Source organism: Cucurbita moschata, unplaced genomic scaffold (assembly GCF_002738365.1).
Source record: "Cucurbita moschata cultivar Rifu unplaced genomic scaffold, Cmos_1.0 Cmo_Scf00014, whole genome shotgun sequence".
NCBI classification, from domain to species: domain Eukaryota; kingdom Viridiplantae; phylum Streptophyta; class Magnoliopsida; order Cucurbitales; family Cucurbitaceae; genus Cucurbita; species Cucurbita moschata.
The window spans coordinates 4,142,217-4,165,904 of NW_019268530.1; the positions used below are offsets into that span (position 1 = coordinate 4,142,217).

Consider the following 23,688-nt stretch of genomic DNA (forward strand, 5'->3'; position numbering starts at 1 on the left):
CAAAAAAAAAAAAAAAAAAAAAAACAACCACCAACATAGAACATTGGGAGAAAATTCCAACCAGCTCTTTATAAAAAACCTAAATGCAAACGCATGTCACAAACCTTGAAAATACCCTCCACGAGCATCTCTCCTTCTGCTACAACGATGGTGTTCTCTGTAAACAGGCCTGTAGTTATCTTGTGCTGATTGTTAAAGAAAATCAAATTCCAAGTCATCTTCAAATATCAAACAAGTTTAGATTTTTCCAAATTATAGAGGATGTCTGTAAAGGATATAGCACTAGATAAATTAATTTCCACAGATGCAGTAAGGTCCTCCAAGAAAAAGTGACCATCCTCCATCTGAGAGATCACTCCCATGACCCATTTCCTCCCAGTTTGCCCCACCAGAGACTGAATAGGAGAAATCTGGGGAACATATCACAAAAGAAATTACCGTAAATGCTCATGATCAACTGCAGAGGGTACCAAGGTAAGTTCAAGATCAAGAGAAATGGAGTACCTCACAGCTTCCAAAATGAGACATGCCACTGTCAAAAGCGGGTTTTGAGAAATGCTGATCTCGGGAGAGCCTCTGGGAAAGTAGGAGAAACCTATCTCGATACAAAGCAGCTTTAGCAGAAGCATCACCATGAATTGGAAGGCTTCCTGTGTGCCTAAAATGGAAAAGAAATGGTTTAATCAAGTTATCAGTTGAAGTCCGCTATATGCACATCTCTCTTTTCTGCAGGGAGTTTACCCAAAAGTCCAATTGGCGGTTATCATTCTTCAATTGTTCACCAATTACTCAGATAAATATACAAGGTGGGAAAACATACATGTAGAAGATCTTCTTGATGGGATCATAACGATACTTGGAGATATCAAAAGCGTCTATGATGCAAAGAGCCGATGTACTAGTACTGGTATCGGGACATTCTTCCCCCGCTTCATCAGCTGCAAGTAGAATACTGACAACCCGATGCACCGCATCCTTGTCTATTATCGAAGATTGCACTGCCATGGTAGCAAAAAAACGACGAAATCGTCCATGAGAAGGAATGAAAGGACCTACAGTACGAAAGAAAAAAAAAAGATATAGCATTACAGGATTCGTCATGAAGATGGTCGAGAACCAAATCTATGGCGTCGTCTTCGCAGCCATCGAAACGAGAGGCAAAGGAAACAATTTCTGCAAGAGCATCTAGTTTGATGCTGTAACCTCTGATTTTTGATTTCCTCTGAACCTTTCGCCTCAGAGTGGATTCGTCCATCTTCAGTGCAGGAATCTGCGGAATTGAAATGAATAGAAGATGATGGAGTTGAGAATGTTGGATTGATTGGCGGCAATCTGCATTCTTACTCCCTGCGTTGGAGGGAAAATCAAATTGCTTCACCAAACCCTAACAATTTTGAACTAACATTCTTCTAATCTCTTAGGTTTTGTGTCTAATTCTTTGAATATTCTCTAATAAGATGTAAGATCCCATTTTATAATTTGATTTTTATTTTCAAATTCGTGTTTGCTTTTTCACTTTCTTTTTTCCTTAAAATATTTGAATTTTTAATCCAAATTTATTTTTTTCTTTTTTTTAAAAAAAAAACTTAAAAAATGAGAATGTGCCAGTAATTATATAATTAAATAAAATTATGTATATATAATTGTATGGCAATAAATTCGAGTTGTTTCGATTCAACTCAACTTGGTTTTAGAAGAATTCATGAATCAGCTTAACTCAGTCTAAAAAAAATGATAACCGAACCTAAACTGTACCAATTGGGTTGGGTTGAATCAAGGAGATATCATCGTTGCATAGCTTAGGTCGTAGCCATATGCCAAATGTTTAATAGACAGTTTTATGATAGGGCATGAGTGTCCGAAAGTTGTCATTGTATACTCCCGAGAGTTAGAAGATAGCGAGGCGGTTGGATCAAAGAGATATCGATGTTGCATAGCTCAAGTCGTAACCACACGCTGTCAAACATTAATTGACGGTTTTCTGATAGGGCACGAGTGCCCAAAAGTTGTCATTGTATACTCTCGAGGGTCAGAAGATAGCGAGATATCGTTGTTGCATAGCTCAGGTTGTAGCCACACGCCATCAAATGTATAATATACGGTTTTATGATAGGACACTAGTGCCCAAAGTTGTCATTGTATACTCCTGCGAGTCACATAGCTCAAGTCGTAGCCACACACCATCAAACGTTTAATAGATGGTTTTCTAATAGAACACGAGTGCCCGAGAGTTGTCATTGTATACTCCCACAGGCCGCATAGCTCAGGTCGTAGCCACACGCCATCAAACGTTTAATAGACGGTTTTCTGATAGGGCACGAATGCCCAAAAGTTGTCATTGTATACTCTCGAGAGTCGGAAGATAGTGAGATATCGTTGTTGCATAGCTCAGGTCGTAGCCACACACCATCAAATGTTTAATATACAGTTTTATGATAGGACACTAGTGCCCAAAGTTGTCATTGTATACTCCCGTGAGTCACATAGCTCAGGTCGTAGCCACATGCCATCAAACGTTTAATAGACAATTTTCTGATAGGACACGAGTGCCCGAGAGTTGTTATTGTATACTCCAGCAGGTCGTAGCCACATGTCATCAAACATTTAATAGACTATTTTCTGATAAGGCACGAGTGCCCGAAAGTTGTCATTGTATACTCCCGCAGGTCACATAGCTCAGGTCGTAGCCACACACCATCAAACGTTTAATAGACAGTTTTCCAAAAGTTGTCATTGTAGACTTCCGAAGGTCAAAGATCGCGAGGCGGTTGATTGTTGCATACCTTAAGTCATAGCCACATGCCATCAATCGTTTAATAGACAATTTTATGATAGGGCACGAGTGCCCAAAACTTGTCATTGTATACTCCCGATGGTCAGAAGATAGCAAGGCAGTTGGATCAAGGAGATATCGTTGTTGCATAGCTCAGGTCGTAGCCACACACCATCAAATGTTTAATCGACGGTTTTCTGATAGAACACGAGTGCCCGAAAGCTGTCATTGTATACTCCCATGGATCGGAAGATAGCCCGGAGGAGGAGGAGGACAAACCGAGATCCGAAAACCGAGGCAAAGTTTTAAATAGAAACATTATAGTTCATCTCTTTCATCATATCATCAGTACTCAAAGTCACAAACACAAAATTCACTAGAAACAAGAAAACTGAAGACAATCAAACAGGCAAGCCAACACACAGAGCTGACTTAAGCAAGCAAGCAAGCACACTAGCAGGCACCAGTTCTCTTGCCATCCACAAGCCTCTTCCAATATGCAGCTATTTCTCCTTCAATCTCCTTATCACTCTTCTTCACATGCTTTATAATACTCTCACCATCTTCTTCTGCTGCTGCTTTCACAGCCACCCGAACCGGCAGCGCGTCGACTTCCTTCAGGACTTTATCGATGTCCAAGATCAATCTCTCTGCCAAACTCCGGCTGAAGTCCTCCCTGATCACGACACGTAGCACGGCGATGTGCTGAGCATCCGGTGGCATCGTGTAAGCTGGCACGATCCATCCAAACCTCCTTAGGTTCTCGGATATCTCGAACACGGTGTGCTTGGTGCTGTCTTTGAGAGTGAAGGCTACTAGGGGTACTCCAACATCCTTGGAAACTACCTCAAACCTTCCCATCTTCTCTATTCCTTCTTTCAACACTCTTGCATTCTCCTTGCAGTTCTCCATCACGTTTTTGTATCCCTTTGTTTCAGACAAACATCATATATAAATTTACATAAGGAAGCTAGAGCAGATTCAGATCAAACAATGTTCGTGTCAAGAAATATAGGCTACCTCAATGCTACACTGTAACGACCCAGATCCACCGCTAGCACATATTGTTCTCTTTGGGCTTTCCCTTTCGGACTTTTAAAACGCATCTGCTAGGGGAAGGTTTCCACACCCTTTATAAAGGGTGATTTGTTCTTTGGGCTTTCCCTTTCGGGCTTTTAAAACGCATCTGCTAGGGGAAGGTTTCCACACCCTTTATAACGGTGATTTGTTCTCCTTCTCAACCAATGTGGGACATCACAATCTATTTGTAATGACCCAGATCCACCGCTAGCAGATATTGTCCTCTTTGGGCTTTTAAAACGCGTCTGCTAGGGGAAGGTTTCCACACCCTTTATAAAGAGTGATTTGTTCTCCTGCCCAACCAATGTGGGACATCACAATCTATTTGTAACGACCCAGATCCGCAGATATTGTCCTCTTTGGGCTTTCCCTTTTGGGCTTTTAAAACGCGTTTGCTAAGGGAAGGTTTCCACACTCTTATAAAGGGTGATTTGTTCTCCTCCCCAACCAATGTGAGACATCACAATCCACTCCCCTTCGGGGCCCAGCGTCCTCGCTGACACTCTTTCCTTCCTTCAATCGATGTGGGACGCTGACACTCTTTCCTTTCTTCAATCGATGTGGGACCGCCCCTAAATCCACCCCCCTTTGGGGCCAGCGTCCTTACTGGCACACCGCCTCGTGTCTGGCTCTGATACCATTTGTAACGACCCAGACCCACCGCTAGTAGATATTGTCCTCTTTGGACTTTCCCTTTTGGGCTTTTAAAACGCGTATGCTAGAGGAAGGTTTCCACACCCTTATAAAGGGTGATTTGTTCTCCTCCCCAACCAATGTGGGACATCACATATACTTATATAGCAGACAAACTAACAAATCGTGCAAGAATTTCTTAAAACAAACATTAGCTAAAACTTTGGATTTACCTCGAAACCTAGCCGTATGAACTGATAATACTGAGCAATGATTTGGCTAGAACCTGTCAAAACATTCAGCAAATGAGCAAAGAAAAAGGAGGGGAAAATTGTTCACTACATCTTAAGAACTTGATTCTAAAGTCAAGAATCTAACAACCCATCATGTTAAAACATGTCTTTAATCATTCAAACATACCCGAGGTGACCCAAGCGGGCTAAATCAATACTCAATTCAACTACCCTGACAGAGAGATGATATCAAAACTTTCAAGTGCTATCTATTTGTTCATTAATTCAAGTACCTTTAGAGAAGTTAAGAGTGAAAGTGGGTTGATCAGAACCAAGATAGTTAATATGGAACACAAGCTCATCAGGAAGATCCTCTTTACTCCTCCAAACAACCCATCCAACACCAGGATAAACAAGCCCATACTTATGGCCACTGACATTGATACTCTTCACTAAAGGCAACCGAAAATCCCACTCGAGATCGGGATAAAGGAACGGAGCTATGAACCCGCCGCTGGCTGCATCGACATGAATTGGGGTATCCCAACCCGTTTCCTTATTCTTCTTAGAGAGCAGTTCATTAAGGAGTTTTACATCCTCAAACTCTCCTGTCAAAGTGGATCCCAAAATGGCTGCAACACAAATGGTGTTCTCATCCACAAGTTCAACAGCCTTCACAGGATCCATAACATAAAACCCTTCAGAAAGCTTCACCTCCTTCAGCTCAACCTCAAAGTACCTAGCAAACTTCTCCCAACACACCTACACACAGGATTCATTCAAGAACATAAAAGCCCCATTGAAGGCTTGATTGATACTCATTTCAAACAATTACTTAAACCATGAGCTCAAAGTACCTGCACATTAGCTCCAGTGACTATGTTGGGGTTATTACAGGGCTTGCCTTGAGATCTTCTTTTGTTCTGCCATTGCCTCTTGAAAGCAAGACCCGCCAGCATAATAGCCTCTGATGATCCCACAGTCCCTACACCTACTGCAGCCTCATCTACTCCGATGGGGGCATGAAACAGGCGAGCTATCATATTCACACATCGATTCTGCAAAAGAAAATACAGATTACAAATTACATCATAGAGCCTTCCTTGAGGCCTATGTAGCCCTCTAACAGCCTCTCTTTAATCGAGGCTCGACTCCTTTCTCTAGAGCCCAATCACTTTTGACTACACCTTCAAGACTAGCAATTTCTTTATTCAACACTTGAGGATTCTATTGACATAGCTAAAGGCATGACTCTGACAGTATGTTAGAAATCACGACTCTCTACAATGGTACGATATTGTCCACTTTGAGCATAAGCTCTCGTGGCTTTACCTTGGGCTTCCTGGCCTCGTGAGATAGTGTTTCTTACTTATAAACCCATGACCAACCCGTTAATTAGCACTCCTCTCCAAACAACCTCATCATCATATTCACACATCCATTCTACAAAAGAAAATACAGATTTCTCCATGTTTTGGAACAAAATCACCAAGAATCACCAAGAATCAACCAAGACAGCCATTTGGGTTCAAATAAAAAGCAAAAACCTGGAGCTCAGTGGTGACAGGGTACTCATCCATGTCCACATAGTTCTTGTTGAGAGAAGCCATGATCAGGTTATCACATTCAGGCTCCATCCATGTGGTAACAAAGGAGGCCAAGTTCAACCTGGGTATCCCATCAAGCATCAACTCATCGTGTATGATCTGGTACGCTGCATCTTTGGGTATCGATTTTTCCCCCAGATTGAACCTGTAATATAATACCCATATCATCATTTTCATTTTTCAACACAAAGCACAAGAGTTTCCAAGAATTTAGCCTACTTCGGCGGCGGAGAGCGGACATATCTGGAACCAAAAGTGCAGTTCACAGAATCGCCGGAGTCTGCTACTGTTGTCAAAACCATATTTGATATTCAAACAGAGGAGAAAATAAGAGATTATGGAACGAACCCAGATCGGAGGAGGGTTGCGATCATATAACTTCATCGTCAATATCAATGGAGCTTGATTACATGATCGCGTGAAGCAACGAACAGACACGTATCGGTTTCGGGTCCCACCCATTTCTCATCTTCAATGATGGACATCCACAGCAGTGTTCATAGCACTTCAGCAACTTTTTCGTGCCCCCAATTGAACAGTTAGCGGGTTTCCGCGGCTGAATTGATTATGACATTTGATTTTAATGAGCCGGTGAAAGTAATTGGGAAGGTTGGGGTTTTCGACATCTCCTCTATTAACACCTTGCTGATAGTATCAAATGGCAGTGGTATTGGGACGTAGTACTCTTTCGAACTTGATATCATTTTTCTACTTGTTTGAAAGCGTTTGATATCATTTCTATAGGGGTTTCTACTTCTAATTCTTCTATTGCATGTCATAGTAAGGTGGAAATGGTTTGTTTAGTATGTTTTTAGCACTTGAATGATTCTACGTGAAAAAAAGTGAACTATTCATATTGTACTAGAACAATAATTTAAGAATGAATTCATGATTTTACTCCAACCCATAATCAAACGCTTCCTTATCTATCTCGATTCACTTTAGCTCTTCGTTCTAACCAAATATGCTACATGTTGGTTCGCGCATCTCTACAACTCTTATGTATTATTTTTTGAAACTCCTGACTTTGCCGTCTATAGTTGGCGTCTCTTTCAAGTCGCAACGTTTGAGTAACTTTTCTTCTAACAACTCGTAATTGTTACACGTACTCACGAAAAGATTAAAAAAAGAACTAATTTAATCTTAAATAGCCATAAAGTTGGTTATAATAATAATAATAAGAGGCGAAAGCAAAAAATCTATTGAAGAACTAAAATTCAATTAAGATAAGCATGTGAAGTATGATTAACTTTCTGAACATAAATAGTGAATCTGTTTAATGAATATTTTTAAATATTTAAACCACTTTTACTATTTTTTTTCAAGTAAAGATAAAGTTCCGACGTTGAGAAAACGACTTCAATTGAAGAGGCCATGAAAACGAAGTTATTAGATTTCTACATTTAAGTTACAAGGACGAACAGTAGTATCTACTTCAAAGTTTGACAATCGATACCATTTTTTTCTTCGATTTTTAACATTTTAAGTCCATGATAATATTTTTAAATAAGTTTTCATACATAGGAATTTGAGAAAGTGGGACGCTATCCCACCTCTTGACTGAAAGGGGTCTTATCATGAAAGAGCTGAACTTCATCTAACCCAAATAAAATATACTAAAAATAGAATTCTTATCTCGTCGAAACTACCATGCATCATGCCTATATCTCTCGGTATCAAGCTATCTGCCCCTACTATTAGAAAAGTAGACTGTCCCGACCACCGACACTCTACCTAAGCAGATTTAGGAGAGATAAAGAATGATGCATGTGGGCAGCAAACAAAAAGTTGAGTTGAGGCTTAGACAGATGTCGATTGGAAAGGTAAGGGCGTGGCACGGCGTTGACGTTCCTAAGATATAATAATGAACACTGTAATATCATATTCCTAGAAGTATGAGAATGGGTACTATACATTGCCAAGTGGAAGGGATCGAAATCAAATGGAAATTGATTCCTGGTGTCGTCTTGCTCTTGATCTTGAATTAACATAATAAATGATGCCATTCTGCCCCACAGTTACCACATTCGTCCTAAAGTCTTCATTTTTCTACATCTTTCTTCAATTCGTCCAACATCCTATTATTATTAATCTTAATCTCGTCTCCAACCACCATCAAATCATAGCTTTAAAAATGGCTTCTTTTTCGACCTTGTCGATTTCAAAAAAGTATCTGTAATAGTTGTCTTATGTCCACTCTATGATATATTTGTTCAATGCAAACTCGGGTTACATATCTATCAAAAATTCTCTTTTTTAACCAAAATATCTTTGCAAGTTCGAGGTGAGAGATTTGAAGGCTCTTCCTGAAACTCGTAAGTTGCTCTATTGTGCTGTTAGAATGTCAAGTCACATGAGGATTGGGTCATATACTATCTTTGATGTATCTTTATAATAGCAATATGTAACAAGACCATTTTCATAGACCTTATTGACAAATCATACAAAGTTTAAGGCAGCTCATCAAATGAGAATAAAGAGCTATCTTTGCATCAAACTTCCCAACTCCAATGTGCTCAATTGCAAGCATACTTATATACAAATTTAGCAATATCCAGTCCAAATACTTGTATTAAAAGACTTCCCAAATATTTACACAATGATTTGTTTATTTATTTGAGATTCAAATTAGGAGTGAAGTCTTAACCCACACTAAATGATACAATTGGGCTCCTTGTTCTCTAGAGTGGAGGTTCTTGTATTACCGGACAACAGTTGGAATAATTTCATTAAAGAATCGTATCATGAAAGAAGGCACCGACAATAGAAAAGATGCAATGTTGCAAGAACTTAATTGAATGAAGCAAAATAATTTTCATATTTAGTTTAATGCATCATGAAAGAGTATTTACTATTCGTTAATTGAGGTTTTAATGAGCATATAAAACGCATTCACCTGGTTGTCCTAAATAGCTGGATCTTTGTATCTTCGGAAAATAGCTTCAATGTCTGCCATCACTTCTGCCGGCAACGGCCGCTCGGTCGATGTGAAAGCATCAAGGTCTTCTCTCAGTTGATCCATGGACGTTGCACCGATTATCGAACTCGTCATGAATGGTCGATCTCGAGCGAACCCAAGTGCAAGTTGTACAGGAGTTAGGCCGTGCTTTTCGGCCAACTGGACGTATTCAGCTGTTGCTACCTGAAGTCGACAAAACATTAGAATAAAACATCTGCAGGACAGTTCAAATTCTGGCAATAAATTGAGGGCAACAACATTAAGGTTGTGACAGTTCAAATTCTGTTAAAAGAAGTGGCATAGTGAACTCAAATGTAAAAGACACCAACACGTTCGAAACATTTTAAGCTACTGTGCTATTCTCTTGTCTAATCATTCAGCAGAACAGGAGAGAGGGAACAAACCTTAGCAAGAGATTTAGTGTATCTATCCATGAAGCCGGGGAAGAGGTTCAGCCTTCCTTTTCCTGTACCTTGAAAACTACCATCCAAGTATTTGCCACTCAGCGTTCCACCACCCAAAGGAGAATAACCAAGCAAGCCGATGTTGTAGTTATTTGGATGACAAACCTCAGCAAGATCGACTGCAGGTAATAAGCGGATGATATTTCCATTACAAGTGAACAAATACTAAAGGTAGCATCAATTAATCATGGTTGCAGTTATCTGACTCATTATTTAAATCATTTTAAATTCATATTGCAATTATATGTTATTACATTGTTGGAGTCCTATATTTGCTAATTAAGAGAAAGATCATGGGCGTGAGGATTTTTGGAGAAACAAAAAGGAAAGTCACGAGAGTTTATTCTCAAAATGGATAATATAATAATTGTGGATGTTCATTGTTCCAAACAAGTGGTATCAAAGCTATGTTCATAACTTAGTCATGTCAATAGAATCTTTCGGTGTTGATCAAAGAAGTTGTGAAGGTGTAGTCATAGTGAAGATCCGTGGTAGAGCTCTATTGGACTCGCAAAGTAGAGAAAAGAAGTTGGCCTATAAATAGTGCTAGGCGAATAAGGGGAGACTCAATGGTATTTTATTCGAGAGGAGGATTGTTGGAGTCCCACGTAGGTTTAGTTAAGGGAAAGATCATGGTTATGTAAATAAGAAACACTATTTCTGGTGGCACAAGACCTTTTGGAGAAACCAAAAGCAAAACCATGAGTGCTTATGCTCAGAGTGGACAATATCATCCCATTGTGGAGGGCCGTTATTCCTAACAGCTATATACAGGCACAACCCAAAACCCTGAGCCCCAATTGGTCATATTTCACTGAACAAGGTTTGATAGTTAATATGGTGCCATCTACATTGTATTTTTGTCTGCAAGATCCTTAAAAGTCAGTTTGAATGAACTAGAACTACAAAGCTTATAAGGAGTCTTTTCTAAATGTGACCAAAATCACTAAAAAGGCTTGTTTTGATCTTTCCAAGATCACTTCCAAACGTTTCTAAGTTGCATGGTGGTGATAACAATTATATTTTTCCTGGAAGGTGGAAGAAATAGAAATCTAAAAAATGTTCTCTGCTATCTCCAATAAAAACCCATCAACGGGGTCATAAAGCATCAAATATCAAAAAGGCGAAAGAATCTTTAAAACTCTCAATAATTAAAACCGGGAAAAACATATCAAAAGATAATTTACCTTCAAAGCGGCATCTGTTAAGAAGACTGTAATTATTTTGGATACTAATGATCTTTGGCAGTCCTTCAATTTTTGCTGTGTGAACAAATTCCATAACTCCATATGAAGTTTCATTTGAGACACCTATGTAGCGTATCTGAATAAATTCAGAATCACATATCAACTAGAGTGAAGCAAAAGAACAATACACAACGAAAACATTGTAGTAAACATTAATCTATCAGCAATTTTACATATTCATAATTCCTCAATCGACCAAATGATTTTTGCTAGCCATGAGATTGTATCTCAGACAAAACAAAAATGTATTTCATAGTGAGTATTCCAGTTACATGCAGTTTGAACAATGCAGCTCTTCAGTAAACTGATTCCTACCTTAGCTTTAAAAAAAATCAAGACACGACGTATTCCAAACTTAACCAAATAGGAATAACCTTTCCTTCTTCAATAAGTTCCTGAAACGCCTTCAGTTGCTCTACAAAAGGCACACTTGGCCTCCATTTTGAAGAATCGTAAGAAAAATCACCAAATAATGCCACATACCGGTCTGGCCTGAATTGAAACCGAACACATACTAAGATACAACAAGGAGAAACACGTGGATTACAAGTAAATTGAAAGAAAGGAAGACAAGTTAAAAAAAATTATCACGGTAAGTAAGCATTGAAGTAAGCGAGATTAATCAAATTTTATTTATTTGCGTAAGTGCTTCTAGCTTCCCAGATGCAGTGCCCACTTAGTAGTCCCTTATCTTTTTCAGTTTTTTTTCTTCTTTATAAATATATAAAGAAATCCACATTCATTGAGAGATGTGAAAGTACAGAAGAGAAGTCTCATACAATATCTCAGGCTGGCCAAGGAGCTAGGATTAAAAAAATGATTCCATTTGTTAATGGTTAATAATAATAAGGGACAATCACGAAGACCCAGAAGGAAAAGACATTGAAGTGAGCAATGCTTCAAACCTCCAAACTATGAAAAATAGTCTTATTCCTATCGAGTCGGAAACTTCAAACAATTCGAAAGAATCAGCCTGCCGTGAAAGCATCTCATTCTTGCAAAAAGGGGGTTAGGAGGTCCTACTCCATCGTAGCCCTATCATCCTATGAGGAATCCACAATATCCCAAAAGAATATAAAAGGCTAAACTAGATATTTGTACAAATTCAAACAATATACCCATCTTTGTCACCTCTCAAGTCTCACCTCGAGGTGATCAAATTGTGCTGCGTTGACTGTTCACTCCTAAGAAATACATCTTATAATAGTATTCTATAAGTTGCTTCCAATAAAAAATTGGAGGCTCTCATAAGCCACTAAAAGAAAGGACGACTCAAAAGTAAATAGTAAAACTAATGTGGGGGTAATCATGTTCTCCGAACATGCTTCAAGCACAGCTGAACTGCAACCTCATAGAAAACATTTTTGCACAGTTATTAGCTACTTCCTACCAAGTTAAAAATTAATAAATAAAAATCAATAAACTCACCAGTGAATTTGCAGCAAATCGATATAATCAGTGTTCAGCCGCTTGAGACTTTTCTCTACACTTTCTCTAATATTATAACGATCAACCCGTAAGACTTCTGCCTTTTCACGCAAATAAGGTGATCTCTCTGAGTAACCACAGACTTTTGTCGCCAAAATAATCTATAGGATAAATAGCTCCACTCTTTCAGCGATTAAGAAATGAGAATTAAGATGTCGTAGTTATCCATCATTCACATACCTTATCTCTTGGTTTTGACTTGAGCCAGTTACCAATGTAGATGTCTGTTCTTCCCTGTGTCTCTTGTTTCATTGGAACTGGATACTGCCAAATTACAACTATTGCTATTAGAGGTATACCGTTAAGTGAAGAATTGGATTTGGAAGGCTACAAAGAGTCATACGAAAACTCACAGCCTCAGCAGTATCTATAATATTGATTCCATGCTCATAAGCATAACTCAGTTGTTCATGTGCTTCTTTCTCGGTGTTTTGTTGCCCAAAAGTCATCTTCAGATACACATTTTAAAGGATGATCATCCAAGAACACGAATAGATTCATTTCATGAATACATCATCAAGCAATTACGCGAAAACAAATTTGCTATCATCGAAAGTGCTCCACCATAAAATCTTCCTTCCGTACTTTTTAACAAAAGAAGAAACAAAAAGTGCATTCGAACAAAAATGCTTACCGTTCCAAGCGTAACTTCAGAAATTAGAAGGTCAGAATCTCCGAGTTTCCTGTACTGCAACGAACTAGTGTTGCTTTTCTTGGCACAAACGCAAATCCGTCTTACTCGGTTCTGCCTTGTCGAAGAATTGGTAGAACGAAAAGACGACACTAAACAGTAGTTGCTAGCAGTTGTAGAGATCGCCATTGCTAATGGATATTTGGCTAAGGCTAAGGCGAAGGCACTGTTAACCTCTCTCTGTGCCTCACTGCCTCTTCTGTCTTATCGTAGGAAGCTCCCAGTTCCACCGTACAACTGCATAAGCAAACGCCCCCGCCACTGCCCGACGCCGCTTTTACTTCGAGATTGTTTGGGCTTCCCTCTAAAACAACCATATGGGCCTCATTCAAGCCAGGCCCATATACTTTGACAATAGCCCAGGCCCATAAACTTTGATAATAGCCCAGGCCCATAAACTTTGGCAATAGCCAAGGCCCATAAACTTTGGCAATAGCCAAGGCCCATAAACTTTGGCAATAGCCCAGGCCCATATACTTTGACAATAGCCCAGGCCCATATACTTTCATCATCTCGGATCTTAACTTTCCCAATTAGAAATTCAATTTCTATTAGGGGGTGTACATTCAACCCGACAATCCGGACCAACCCAACTCGAACTATAAGGGTTGGGTTGGGTTGGATTAGCATTTCGGATAGGGTTGGGTTCATTTTTCGGAACTCAAACTGAATCAGTTCGGTTTCGGGCAAAACCTTCGACTTGACCCGAAAAAAATAAAAATATATAAAATATATTTAAAAAAATTTCCATATTAATGGGTAATTATTCACATTTCTTATATAATATATTTAAATGTGAATAATTATTTAAATATATTATTTATTACTTTTAATATATTTCATCTAAAATTATATCCGAATAATTATAAACGGTAGATAATTAAAACTTTTTTTAAAAAAAAAATTGAACCCAATCGGAAAGTAAAGGGTTGGGTTGTGAAAAGTTTCGGGTTGGATTGAGTAAAAAAAAGAAATCCTTCTACCCGACCCAACCCATAAACCAAAAAATTTCTATTGTTTAATATAATTTTTATGTCGTAAAAAATATTTAATTTAACATTCAACATAATTTTTAAAATTTAAAATTTAACATTCAACATAATGTTTAAAATTTAAAATTTCAATATATAGAACATGAATGTTAATGAAAGGACTCGTTGTAACATATTTTATGGTTGAACTGACTCGAACCATGGTTAAGGCCAACCACGACAAGGTCGAGACCAACCATCCTTGATCTAAGAATTTGCTCACTTCCTTGTTTTGTACGCTACGCTCTTTCTTCTTAAACAAATTTTGTTGTTATGTAAAGATGAAGTTCAATATATTGTTCGTGGAAAACAATGGAAGAAAAATTGGGCTTCCCCTTTCGAACCAAGCAAAGTAGTTCAATAATTATGGTAAGGTTCCTTAACTTTGTCATGCAATTAATACTCAATTAAATGATCTATTTAATAGCTTAGTTTATATATATATATATATATTGTAAGTCATTTATAATTTAGTTAAATTAATTTATAGCGTTAACTTAATTTAATTAATTAAGAAACATATCTTATATAATTATTTGTATTTAAAAATTACATTTTATATTATTTTAAAAATGTCATATATGTCCTTTTTGATATATTATTTTAAAAATTACATTTTATATCAAATTATTTTTTTTTATACTCTTACTATTAAAAGTGTTCGTGAACTTTCAAAAATATCATTAAAAAGTTTAGAGATATCTATGAGGCATCGACATACTTTTCATCTATATATTATTAGTAATTTTTTTTTATAAAGATAAAAAGTTTAATGTTATTTTTAAAATTTCATGAATATCTTTTAAACGTTAAAATATTTTTGAACTTTTTAAAGCTAAATATTAATAAAAAAATTTAAAGTTTAGGAATATTTTATAAATACTATTCAAAATTTAATCCTATTTTTAAAATAAATTACTGACAATTTCTATAAAAAAAATTAATTTTTTTTAATTTTAATGATATTATTAATTAGATTCAGTTTTGGAGAGCTGCTTTCTTTTTTTTTTCCTCCTAAACTCATTTATTTTACATTTATTTAAATAATTGAATAAAATGTTTATTATATTAAAAAAAAAAATCCGTCTAACTTTATTTTTTATTTAAACAAATATTTTTATTATTTATAAAGGTGGATGTTTCGTAAATATTTCAAAACTACTTTTGAACTAGAAATTCATTAAAATATTAGACGAAAAATGAACAGCGACCAAGAACGACTTAACAATTCTTAAGATGCTTGTCATATATAATGATTCCAATGATTTTTCTACTGTAATGGTAGTTGTGAAACATTTATGAAAACATAAGGGTTATTGAAACTAAATAATAAATATTTCGAAACTATTTTTTGGAGTAAAAACTCATTAAAATATTGAACAAAAAAAATTAACTAGAGGTGACAAAAACTACGTCAGAGTGACGAATACGGTTGCGTCGAACAACATTCACGTATGTCAACTTCCTATCGAAGATTCTAACAACTTTTTTATTTCGGCGGTTCTGAAACATTTATGAAAAATATAAATTTAAATATGTGCATTATATTACTAAAAGAACACACAGAAATAATGCATTGAGTAATATAAACACTTGGGACGAAGTGAATTATTGAGTGAAACTCACAAAGGATAATAAATTATTGGTTTTTAATGTTATTTTCAGCATCCTGAAATGTGTCAGAGCCCAGCCAGTTTCCCAAGCAGTTCTAATGATAGAGAAATGGCGATTGTGCGCAATTGTTCGGCACCCACTTTGAGCACTAGTGAGTCAAGTCAACTTCAGATCATGTCGTCTACAGTCGGTCAATGTATGCTCGAGCCTTTGACTTCGAGAAGAAAGTTTTAGAAAGCAGGGCAGAAAGATTTTGAAAGCAACGATGTTGTATAACATACAAGCAAAAGTCAATAATAATGGGTTAAGTAGTATATAACTTTTCGGGTAAGGAGAATTTGACAAATAGTTACATCTCTAGTGGTATGTTATGGGACATTTCATGCCCACCATGTCCGGAAATCATACAACATGAAAGCAGTAAAGGAAAGCGATGAGTAATACAAGGTAAGGGTTTCGATATGTAACGGAAAGGCGGCCATGGACAACATGTCTTGAACCATTCATATTTCACACCAAAATCTTGGAGAAATATTGATTGAATGAGAAAAAAGTGAAGTATTTGTTTGAGAGTCAATGCCCGAACCATACGAAGTTTGGTTCAGACTTCAGAACCATACAGACAGACAGGCAGACCGACCGACCGACAGACATGGAAAAACAAGTACGGTGCGTTCTTGACTCTCCCTCTCAGTGGCCCCAAAGGCTAAATTAACCAAAACCATTTAATAACAACAACAACAATATTGGGTGTAAAATGGGCAGGAATGGGGGGAGGGATGGCAGCAGCTTGACGCAGCAGCAGCAGCAGTAAATAATGGTTCAGCACATTCAAAGCCCACAGCTAACCCCCCCAGATTCAAAACTCCCACATTCATCAATGTATCAATGTTACCGCAAGACAAGACACAAACAGTTGCAACCAAAACACACACACACACACACACAAAAAAAACATAACAGTGTTCAGCTGGATATGCCACTTCTCAGGAGGAGCTATGACAATTTAAGGCTGTTTTGATTTGGTGGACAGTGGTACTAATGAGGTTATTAACCGTTGTCACTGATTCCAAATTCAGCTTCCCGGATGGCAAGCTACTTACGAGTATCTGAAACGCTACCGTCACCAACGACCCACCTGACCTCTGCACGTCCGAGCTGCTCGATGCGCCCTCTCCTTGATCCTGTCGACCGTCCGGGAGAATCGCGAATCCTGATGGTAGTAAAGGAATGCTTGATGGATCTTCCCCACTCATTGCAAGATTCATGGCTGGTAGATCCACAGGACAGTACACAACAAGTGATCCAGATGAGTCTATGCAACTCTCTTGGAGTATCAACATGTTGTTCTGTGTCGAATTCAGAGCCTATTCGAACGACAAAAATTGTGTATACTAAATCAATACACCTTCTAGTAGAGCTTGAAACAAGAACAAAATAACATTAATACTCACTCTAAGAACAGATATGCAGTTTCCTGGATGGGATCCGTTGGTGATATGAGCAACCTCTTGAACTGGATTGCCATCCGACAGGACATCCCACTGATGCAGCAATGAACTTTCAGTTAATGATGTCATTGTCATTGTAAACTGTTTGAGATTTTGAGTATCAACTACCTGAGATCTGGTTCTGTCATTCTTAAAGAAGTTAAAGATGGTTTGAGGAGGAACAGGGAGCCATATGGTTGTAGCTGCACTAAGAACCACGCCGTTACGCTGACCAGGATCCATACTTTTATGAACCGAGACACAAACACCGACCTCATCCGTCCCAGATAGAGTCGTCCAACGGTGACCATGAGACGTAGTGATACTAGCGCAGAAATTGTTCACCATCCGCTGTGCTAGTTTCATCATGCTTCTCCTTCCCTCTAATGATGGAATGACTGAGAGAACGAAACAACCGTTAGAAATCACGAACAAAATATCTCAAAGTTAACCAGGGAAGTTACCTCCGCCGAGATCCTGACTCGAACTACTAGTAACCATTGAACACGCAAATCTTTCGGACGTTCGTTGAAGCGTTGCGAGCCACCGTTCGGCACTGAAGGCTAATCCGCTATGAATAAGATCTCTAAAAAGCCAATGAGTTGAGCCTTTATCTTCCACTTCCACATGCTCAATCCAAGTGACCTGTTTTTGGTGAGCATTGTAGAATGAGAAGAAACTCGAAAAAGTTCGAAACAATGAAGTTCAAATGGGAAAACCTTGGAATAACCATTAGGCATGTCCTGGATCAAGCAGCCCGAGGGAGAGCGACGACATTGAGAATGAGAAACCATTTGGCTTCCTCCGGTGACGTTATACGAAACATCGACTACAGCCCACATTCCCTGCTCGATTTGTTGACAATATCTAAGAACGTAAAAATGGCGAGTCGGAACCAATGGGGAAAGTAGCTGCAATTCTAGGTACATCTGCAATTCCAACACTTTTGACTCAAAAATTAGGGAACAGAAAACGTAACACGACACGTGAAGATTGCATCTAGCTAGCTATATACCAGTTGCAACGAGCCATTATGATGACTTCCCAACATCCCGGACGATATAACTTCAATCGTTCTTGCACTCGAAACAATCGTCGGAAATAACTCACTCCATTTGTTCTGCACACTCAACTCAATTCAATATCAATAAAGAAACATTGAAATGGAAAGAGCAAGAGACATTAACATAGCCATACCGAGTCCATAAACATATCAACCAACGTTGCACTATTCACGATCACCACCCCGGAATCTCTAGACACTTCGGTACGAAAATGGAGATTCTCCAACGGCGCATTGGCTCTTGGAAAAGCCTGTTCATACGTTTCGAGATCAAGAACATCCCGTCCATCGCTTCGTGATTTCATCCACAATGGTTCATTAGTTTGACAAAGCCTTAGCAACTCTCCCATGGCATTTGTAGCAACTTCACTCATCAGGGTCTTATCCATATTGGAGAGATGAATTGGAAGAACATTTGAAGAACTTGCAGGAAGCAAATCAAGATCAAGAGAAGAACATCCCATTTCATGGGAACTAAAACTACTCATGGATAGCTCTAATGAAGAAAAATGAGATGGCTGAGAGATTGGCCGCCCAATGTACTTAGCCGCCATGCTAGACACTCTATCAAGCTGCCAAAATTCACATAATAGATATCAATTCAATTACATAATAGATATCAATTCAATTCTTTTTTAAAACCCAAATGGGCATTTTAAAAGACGAACAACCTCTTCTTTCAAATGGGCGTTTTCCATTCTTAATTTGTGTTCATCGAAGTAAGCGTCGTGAAGGGGAGGGCCGCCGCAGGAGGGGCAGATGACATTCTTGAGTGCCTCTCTGATGGCTATGTTCTCGCAACGAATCTTGTCGTTCTCTGCTCGAAGTGCGCTATTATCTGCCCTTTCATGTTGTGCCTAAACAATCATTAAAAATGGCGACACAGACAAATTTTAAGCGCAGGCGTAGAAGAGAGACAGACAAAAAAACAAGAAAAAGACAGAAACCTTCATCTGGGTCCTCCTGTTTTGGAACCAAAATTTGATCTGTCGGGGAGCTAAACCCAGCTCTCTGCTCAGCTGTAATCTCTGCTTCTCATCCGGATGAGGGCACTCTTTGAACATTCTACAGAATAATGCAATTCAGAGTAAGAACAGAAATAAACGCATTTTCCAGAAGATATCGAAAAGGGTTAGGAGGTTTACGCTTCGAGCCGCTGAATCTGGTTGGCGGTGTGACGATGGTAGCGTTTTCTACTCCGTCGTGGGTCGGAGGAGGAATCATTGTCCCAACCACCGCCGCCGCCAGTGCCGAACTCCATTGGGTAAATGCGCGTTTTCCGTTTCACTATCCACTACACTACAACCAAGGAAGAACAGAACAGAACAGAACAGAACAGGGGGGAAAAAGGCACCAATCCGCCGCCCCCCTCCGCCACTTCCGCCGCCCCCGAATCCCGAAACACGAGGTGGGTTGGTCTGAAATTAGAAATTAGAAACTGGGAAATGAAGGAAAGAGATATATAATGAGGCCCAGGTGTACAGCAGCATTAGGGAAAGGAAACCGGTTGATATTAAATGGGCGATGTCCCCGCCCTCTCTCTACCTATCTCCTCCGCCGTCAACCGCCCATCTTTTTTTGATTTTTCGGCCAAACTTTTTTGAACTTTCCAAACACAAATTCCCTGTTCTTGTTGTTGGCCATGAAGCAGCAAAAATTAACACAAAACCCAATTAAAAAAACTCCATAGCTATGGTGGGTGTTCTTCCTTATTCTTTAGGTGTTCTTGAGTTGTTCCTGATCAATGGGGGTTGTCGTAAAACATCTATAACACGTGGGGATGGTGTCGGGAAAGTTGGAGCCGGTTATGTTCTTCCTTCTACGATGCCTTACAGCGCTGCTCCTCTCCTCTCTCTCTCTCTGTTCTTCCTCCTTTGACTTTCTATATTTTCTTTTTCATTTTCAATTATAAATCTTCCAATTCAAGTTTTACTCATTGATTATACTTTCATTTATGGAGTAATATTCATTTTTTTAAAAAAATTATTTTCATTTTTATAAAATATCAAATTTCTCTCTTAATTTTTTTGGGTTAAAAAAAGTCAAATACATGACATGAATCATACTTTTTCAATGGTGCATTGTCATGACACGAGGGGAACCCAAGACTCGTAATATACATTTTCCACTCAAATTTGTAGCTTCGTTGGATCTTAAACGAGGTTTATTTTCACTAACCGAACACAATTATGCAAAATCCAACCTTGTTCTATCAAACATGTTGCTTTTGTAACAACTCAAGTCTACCACTTACATTATTATCATCTTTAGGTTTTCCCTTTTGGGCTTCGCGTAAAAGTTTTTAAAACACTTTTATTAGAGAGACTTTTCCTTACCCAAAGTTATATACAGTAGTTGTTATTTCTCTCTTTCTTGCTTATATAACATCTCTTTCAAAAATTTCTCTTTCGAAAATCTCTCTCTACCCTCGTTTTCTAAAACCTTCTCTTAAAACTGAGGCCAGAGGCTCGAGCATACGTCGCTTGGCCGTAGGCGACGCGAGAACGAATTGGCTTAGCTCACTTGTCATTGGAAAATGAGTGCCACACAATCACAAGTTCGCCATTAAAACTGCAATCCACACCCTTGTAAAGAACGCTATGTTCTCCCCCCAACCGATGTGGGATCTTAGAGTTGCGCGTGCATGTTCAATCTTCTACAATCCAACCAATTTGCTTTTACACTAGTCCAAGTTATTTGACTCGACCTTATCTGGAGTCAAAGTTTTTCAGTGCAACCTTATAGCTCACATCATTTAGACTACCAGTTAACATAATTTACATGTCTAAACGCCGTCAGAAGAAAATCTTTAACTTTGTTTAATTTTTTTTAAAAAAATTAAATTATGTTTTTTTTCGTACGATTATTGTAGGGTTATAATTTTACACCAACATTCCTTAAAGTATACTATTTCTTCAAATTTTGGGTTTTTTTTTTTCCTTTTTCTTGCCGGTGGAAAATAAATTGCATATAAATGAGTAAATGCATTATTTTATTTTCATAAATAATGGAGTATCAATCGAAGATATATACAGAAATTATGGAATAATAATTCAACATATAATATATATATATATATATTATTGAAAAATGTTTCATAAATAGCTGAAATGTTTGTCAGTGACGTTGGAAATAGATTTTGTTGTATTTTTTAGAGGAAAAAAAAAAGTTACAAATAAATGAAATATTTTATTTAGTACAAATGGAATTTTTATTATGAAATTGGAATATTTTGGTCATTTCACTAACTTATAGGTTAATTAAGAGACCAGTAATAGAGGTTAAGACTTTTATTATTATTATTATTATTATTATTATTATTATTCATTTAATTCTATCTGGATTGCATCGTTCTGCTTATGTTTTTCCTTATTTTTTATAATTAAAAAAAAAGAATTATTAATGAAATTTCAAAAAACAATTTTTTTTTTTTTAAATCAGCCGCATAAAAAGACTAAAAACCCCTCCAGTTTAAAAATATATATATTTTAAAATAATTTATCTATGTCAAAGTTAATAAAAATATTTAAAAAAAAAAAAGACGTATTTTACAGTGAAATTAAAATTATGTAAAATCATTTATTTAATTAAAAGAAAAATAATTAGACATTTATACCTTAAAAAGTAAAGCTTAAAAACAAATTAAAATTTAATTAGGAAGGTTAAAAGTCATTTAAGCTATTCAACTAGTTAGCATTTAAGTGATAGTTGCCCGCACTAGTCTCACATTAATGAGAGTGCACGATGCGGTCCCCTTTCTCCTCTACCTATACTTCCCTGTGTAATTCTTGAACTAGAGATTGTCTGGTAATTTCGCAAGATTTAGTTTTCGTGATATTCATCCTAAATGAGACGAGAATTTGAGGAAGGAGTTAGAAAAAATTTCTCCCCGTTAACTAAGTAAGATTAGAGGGGACTGAGGACAGGGGTTATATTTACCGTTCTGATATATTTACAGAACTAATCTATTATATTCATATAAACGCGATGAGAGGTCATCGAGAACGAGTATTATATTCAATATTCCCGTCTCTGCTATATATATATATATATATAATTATTAAAATTTATTAGAAAAATTAAATTATTAGATATTTGCAAAATAACTCAAAAATTATATTTGGACCATAAATTTAATGGGGAAAAGGTAAAGTGTAATGGCCAGCTATTAATTTATATTTAAGACCAATTTTATTTATTTAGATTCTAATTTTAATTTTGACTTATTATATATCAATTAAGGTATGTTTTAATAAATAATGTTGATAGTTTCAAATATTTAAAAAATTATTTATTTATTTATTTTTTCAATTTATAACTATTTAGTTCTAGAACTTTCTTCGTAATTTTAGTTTTTAAATTAAAAATGAGTAATAATTTAATCTCTATGAATTTTTATTGTTTTGTTTCTAATTAATATTTCAATTAAAAATTTTATTAAATATTAACATAGTAAACACTAAATTATTTAAAAAATTTAAAATACACCGACTAAATTATTATACATTAAAGTATAATGACTAAATTGTTATATATTATTGTTAAAAAAAAAATGTTATAAAATAATTAAAAAAATACGGAATATCGAAATTTAGAGTTGGTTTGAGTCTTGAAATTGATTTTTTTTTGTCGGGTCAACCCAATTAACCCACAAATAAAGTTACGACTCTATCCTACTTCTCGGACTACTATGAAAGTTTAAAATATTTGAAGTTTGTAACTGATATTTAATATTTGAATTTTATGAAATTTTAGTTATTGATACAACATGTAACCGAGATAAAATTATAAATATAATTTTGTAAAATATATATATATATATATATATATATAAATAAAGATCAACTCAACAAGTTAACCCAACCAAAGGTTGAGTTTAGGGTTTAGGGTTTAGAGCCGAGTTGGTCGACCCTTCGCGAACATTACACCTGATGAGTTATAACCTTTATTTATTATTAAAAACTATATTGTAATTGAAAAACTAAAGAAAAAAATATGTATGAACGTCCAGGAAGTTGCAAAAGGATTCCCGAACAACCCTAGAATGATATAGAAGGTCTTAGAAATATTCCGCTATAGTTAGGGTAGTTAAACCAACTCTCACGTAGAGGCTTAGCTTAGGATCCCACTACTCGTTGTATTTGGTTAGGTATTGCTACCAAGCATGAATTCGAAAATCACGATGATATTACTGAAAAATGTCTTTATCATAACATTTTTGCGTCTCATTTTAAACAATTAACAACAATTTTTTAGAGCGGTTCATCCTTCCCGAACACAACATACAATTCTCCATTATACCGCACTCTCCAAGT

General features: G+C 36.9%; 4 protein-coding genes across 4 annotated transcripts in view; all 4 read right to left on the reverse strand.

Moving 5' to 3' along the window:
- Positions 1-1,443, reverse strand: part of LOC111452793 (DNA polymerase epsilon subunit B) — a 5,420-nt gene extending 3,977 nt beyond the window's left edge. Inside the window, exons 1-5 of the mRNA XM_023093686.1 lie at positions 1,090-1,443; positions 821-998; positions 505-658; positions 279-410; positions 105-182 (exon numbers count right to left, since the gene is read on the reverse strand). Coding sequence (XP_022949454.1) covers positions 105-182; positions 279-410; positions 505-658; positions 821-998; positions 1,090-1,255 — 708 coding nt within the window. The 5' untranslated portion in view covers positions 1,256-1,443. The remainder of the gene's footprint in view (positions 1-104; positions 183-278; positions 411-504; positions 659-820; positions 999-1,089) is intronic.
- A 1,614-nt stretch (positions 1,444-3,057) lies between these two features.
- LOC111452411 (glutamate decarboxylase-like) lies at positions 3,058-6,707 on the reverse strand. The gene is made up of 6 exons (XM_023093115.1): positions 6,546-6,707; positions 6,267-6,471; positions 5,577-5,777; positions 5,013-5,481; positions 4,720-4,772; positions 3,058-3,700 (listed from the first exon to the last, which is right to left on the reverse strand). The coding sequence occupies exons 1-6, from the start codon at positions 6,626-6,628 to the stop codon at positions 3,227-3,229; spliced, it is 1,485 nt and encodes a 494-aa protein (XP_022948883.1). The 5' UTR covers positions 6,629-6,707; the 3' UTR covers positions 3,058-3,226.
- Positions 6,708-9,092: 2,385 nt separating this feature from the next.
- Positions 9,093-13,418, reverse strand: LOC111451992 (protein tas). Its single transcript, XM_023092501.1, has 8 exons — positions 13,119-13,418; positions 12,838-12,933; positions 12,665-12,748; positions 12,425-12,585; positions 11,371-11,488; positions 10,937-11,072; positions 9,690-9,868; positions 9,093-9,468 (listed from the first exon to the last, which is right to left on the reverse strand). The coding sequence occupies exons 1-8, from the start codon at positions 13,302-13,304 to the stop codon at positions 9,232-9,234; spliced, it is 1,197 nt and encodes a 398-aa protein (XP_022948269.1). The 5' UTR covers positions 13,305-13,418; the 3' UTR covers positions 9,093-9,231.
- Positions 13,419-16,354: 2,936 nt separating this feature from the next.
- Positions 16,355-20,258, reverse strand: LOC111452579 (homeobox-leucine zipper protein HDG11-like). Its single transcript, XM_023093370.1, has 10 exons — positions 19,519-20,258; positions 19,321-19,438; positions 19,045-19,230; positions 18,508-18,945; positions 18,326-18,430; positions 18,030-18,239; positions 17,775-17,955; positions 17,440-17,708; positions 17,275-17,364; positions 16,355-17,187 (listed from the first exon to the last, which is right to left on the reverse strand). Exons 1-10 carry the CDS (start codon positions 19,632-19,634, stop codon positions 16,807-16,809), a joined length of 2,094 nt encoding a protein of 697 aa, XP_022949138.1. The 5' UTR covers positions 19,635-20,258; the 3' UTR covers positions 16,355-16,806.
- Positions 20,259-23,688: the final 3,430 nt, after the last annotated feature.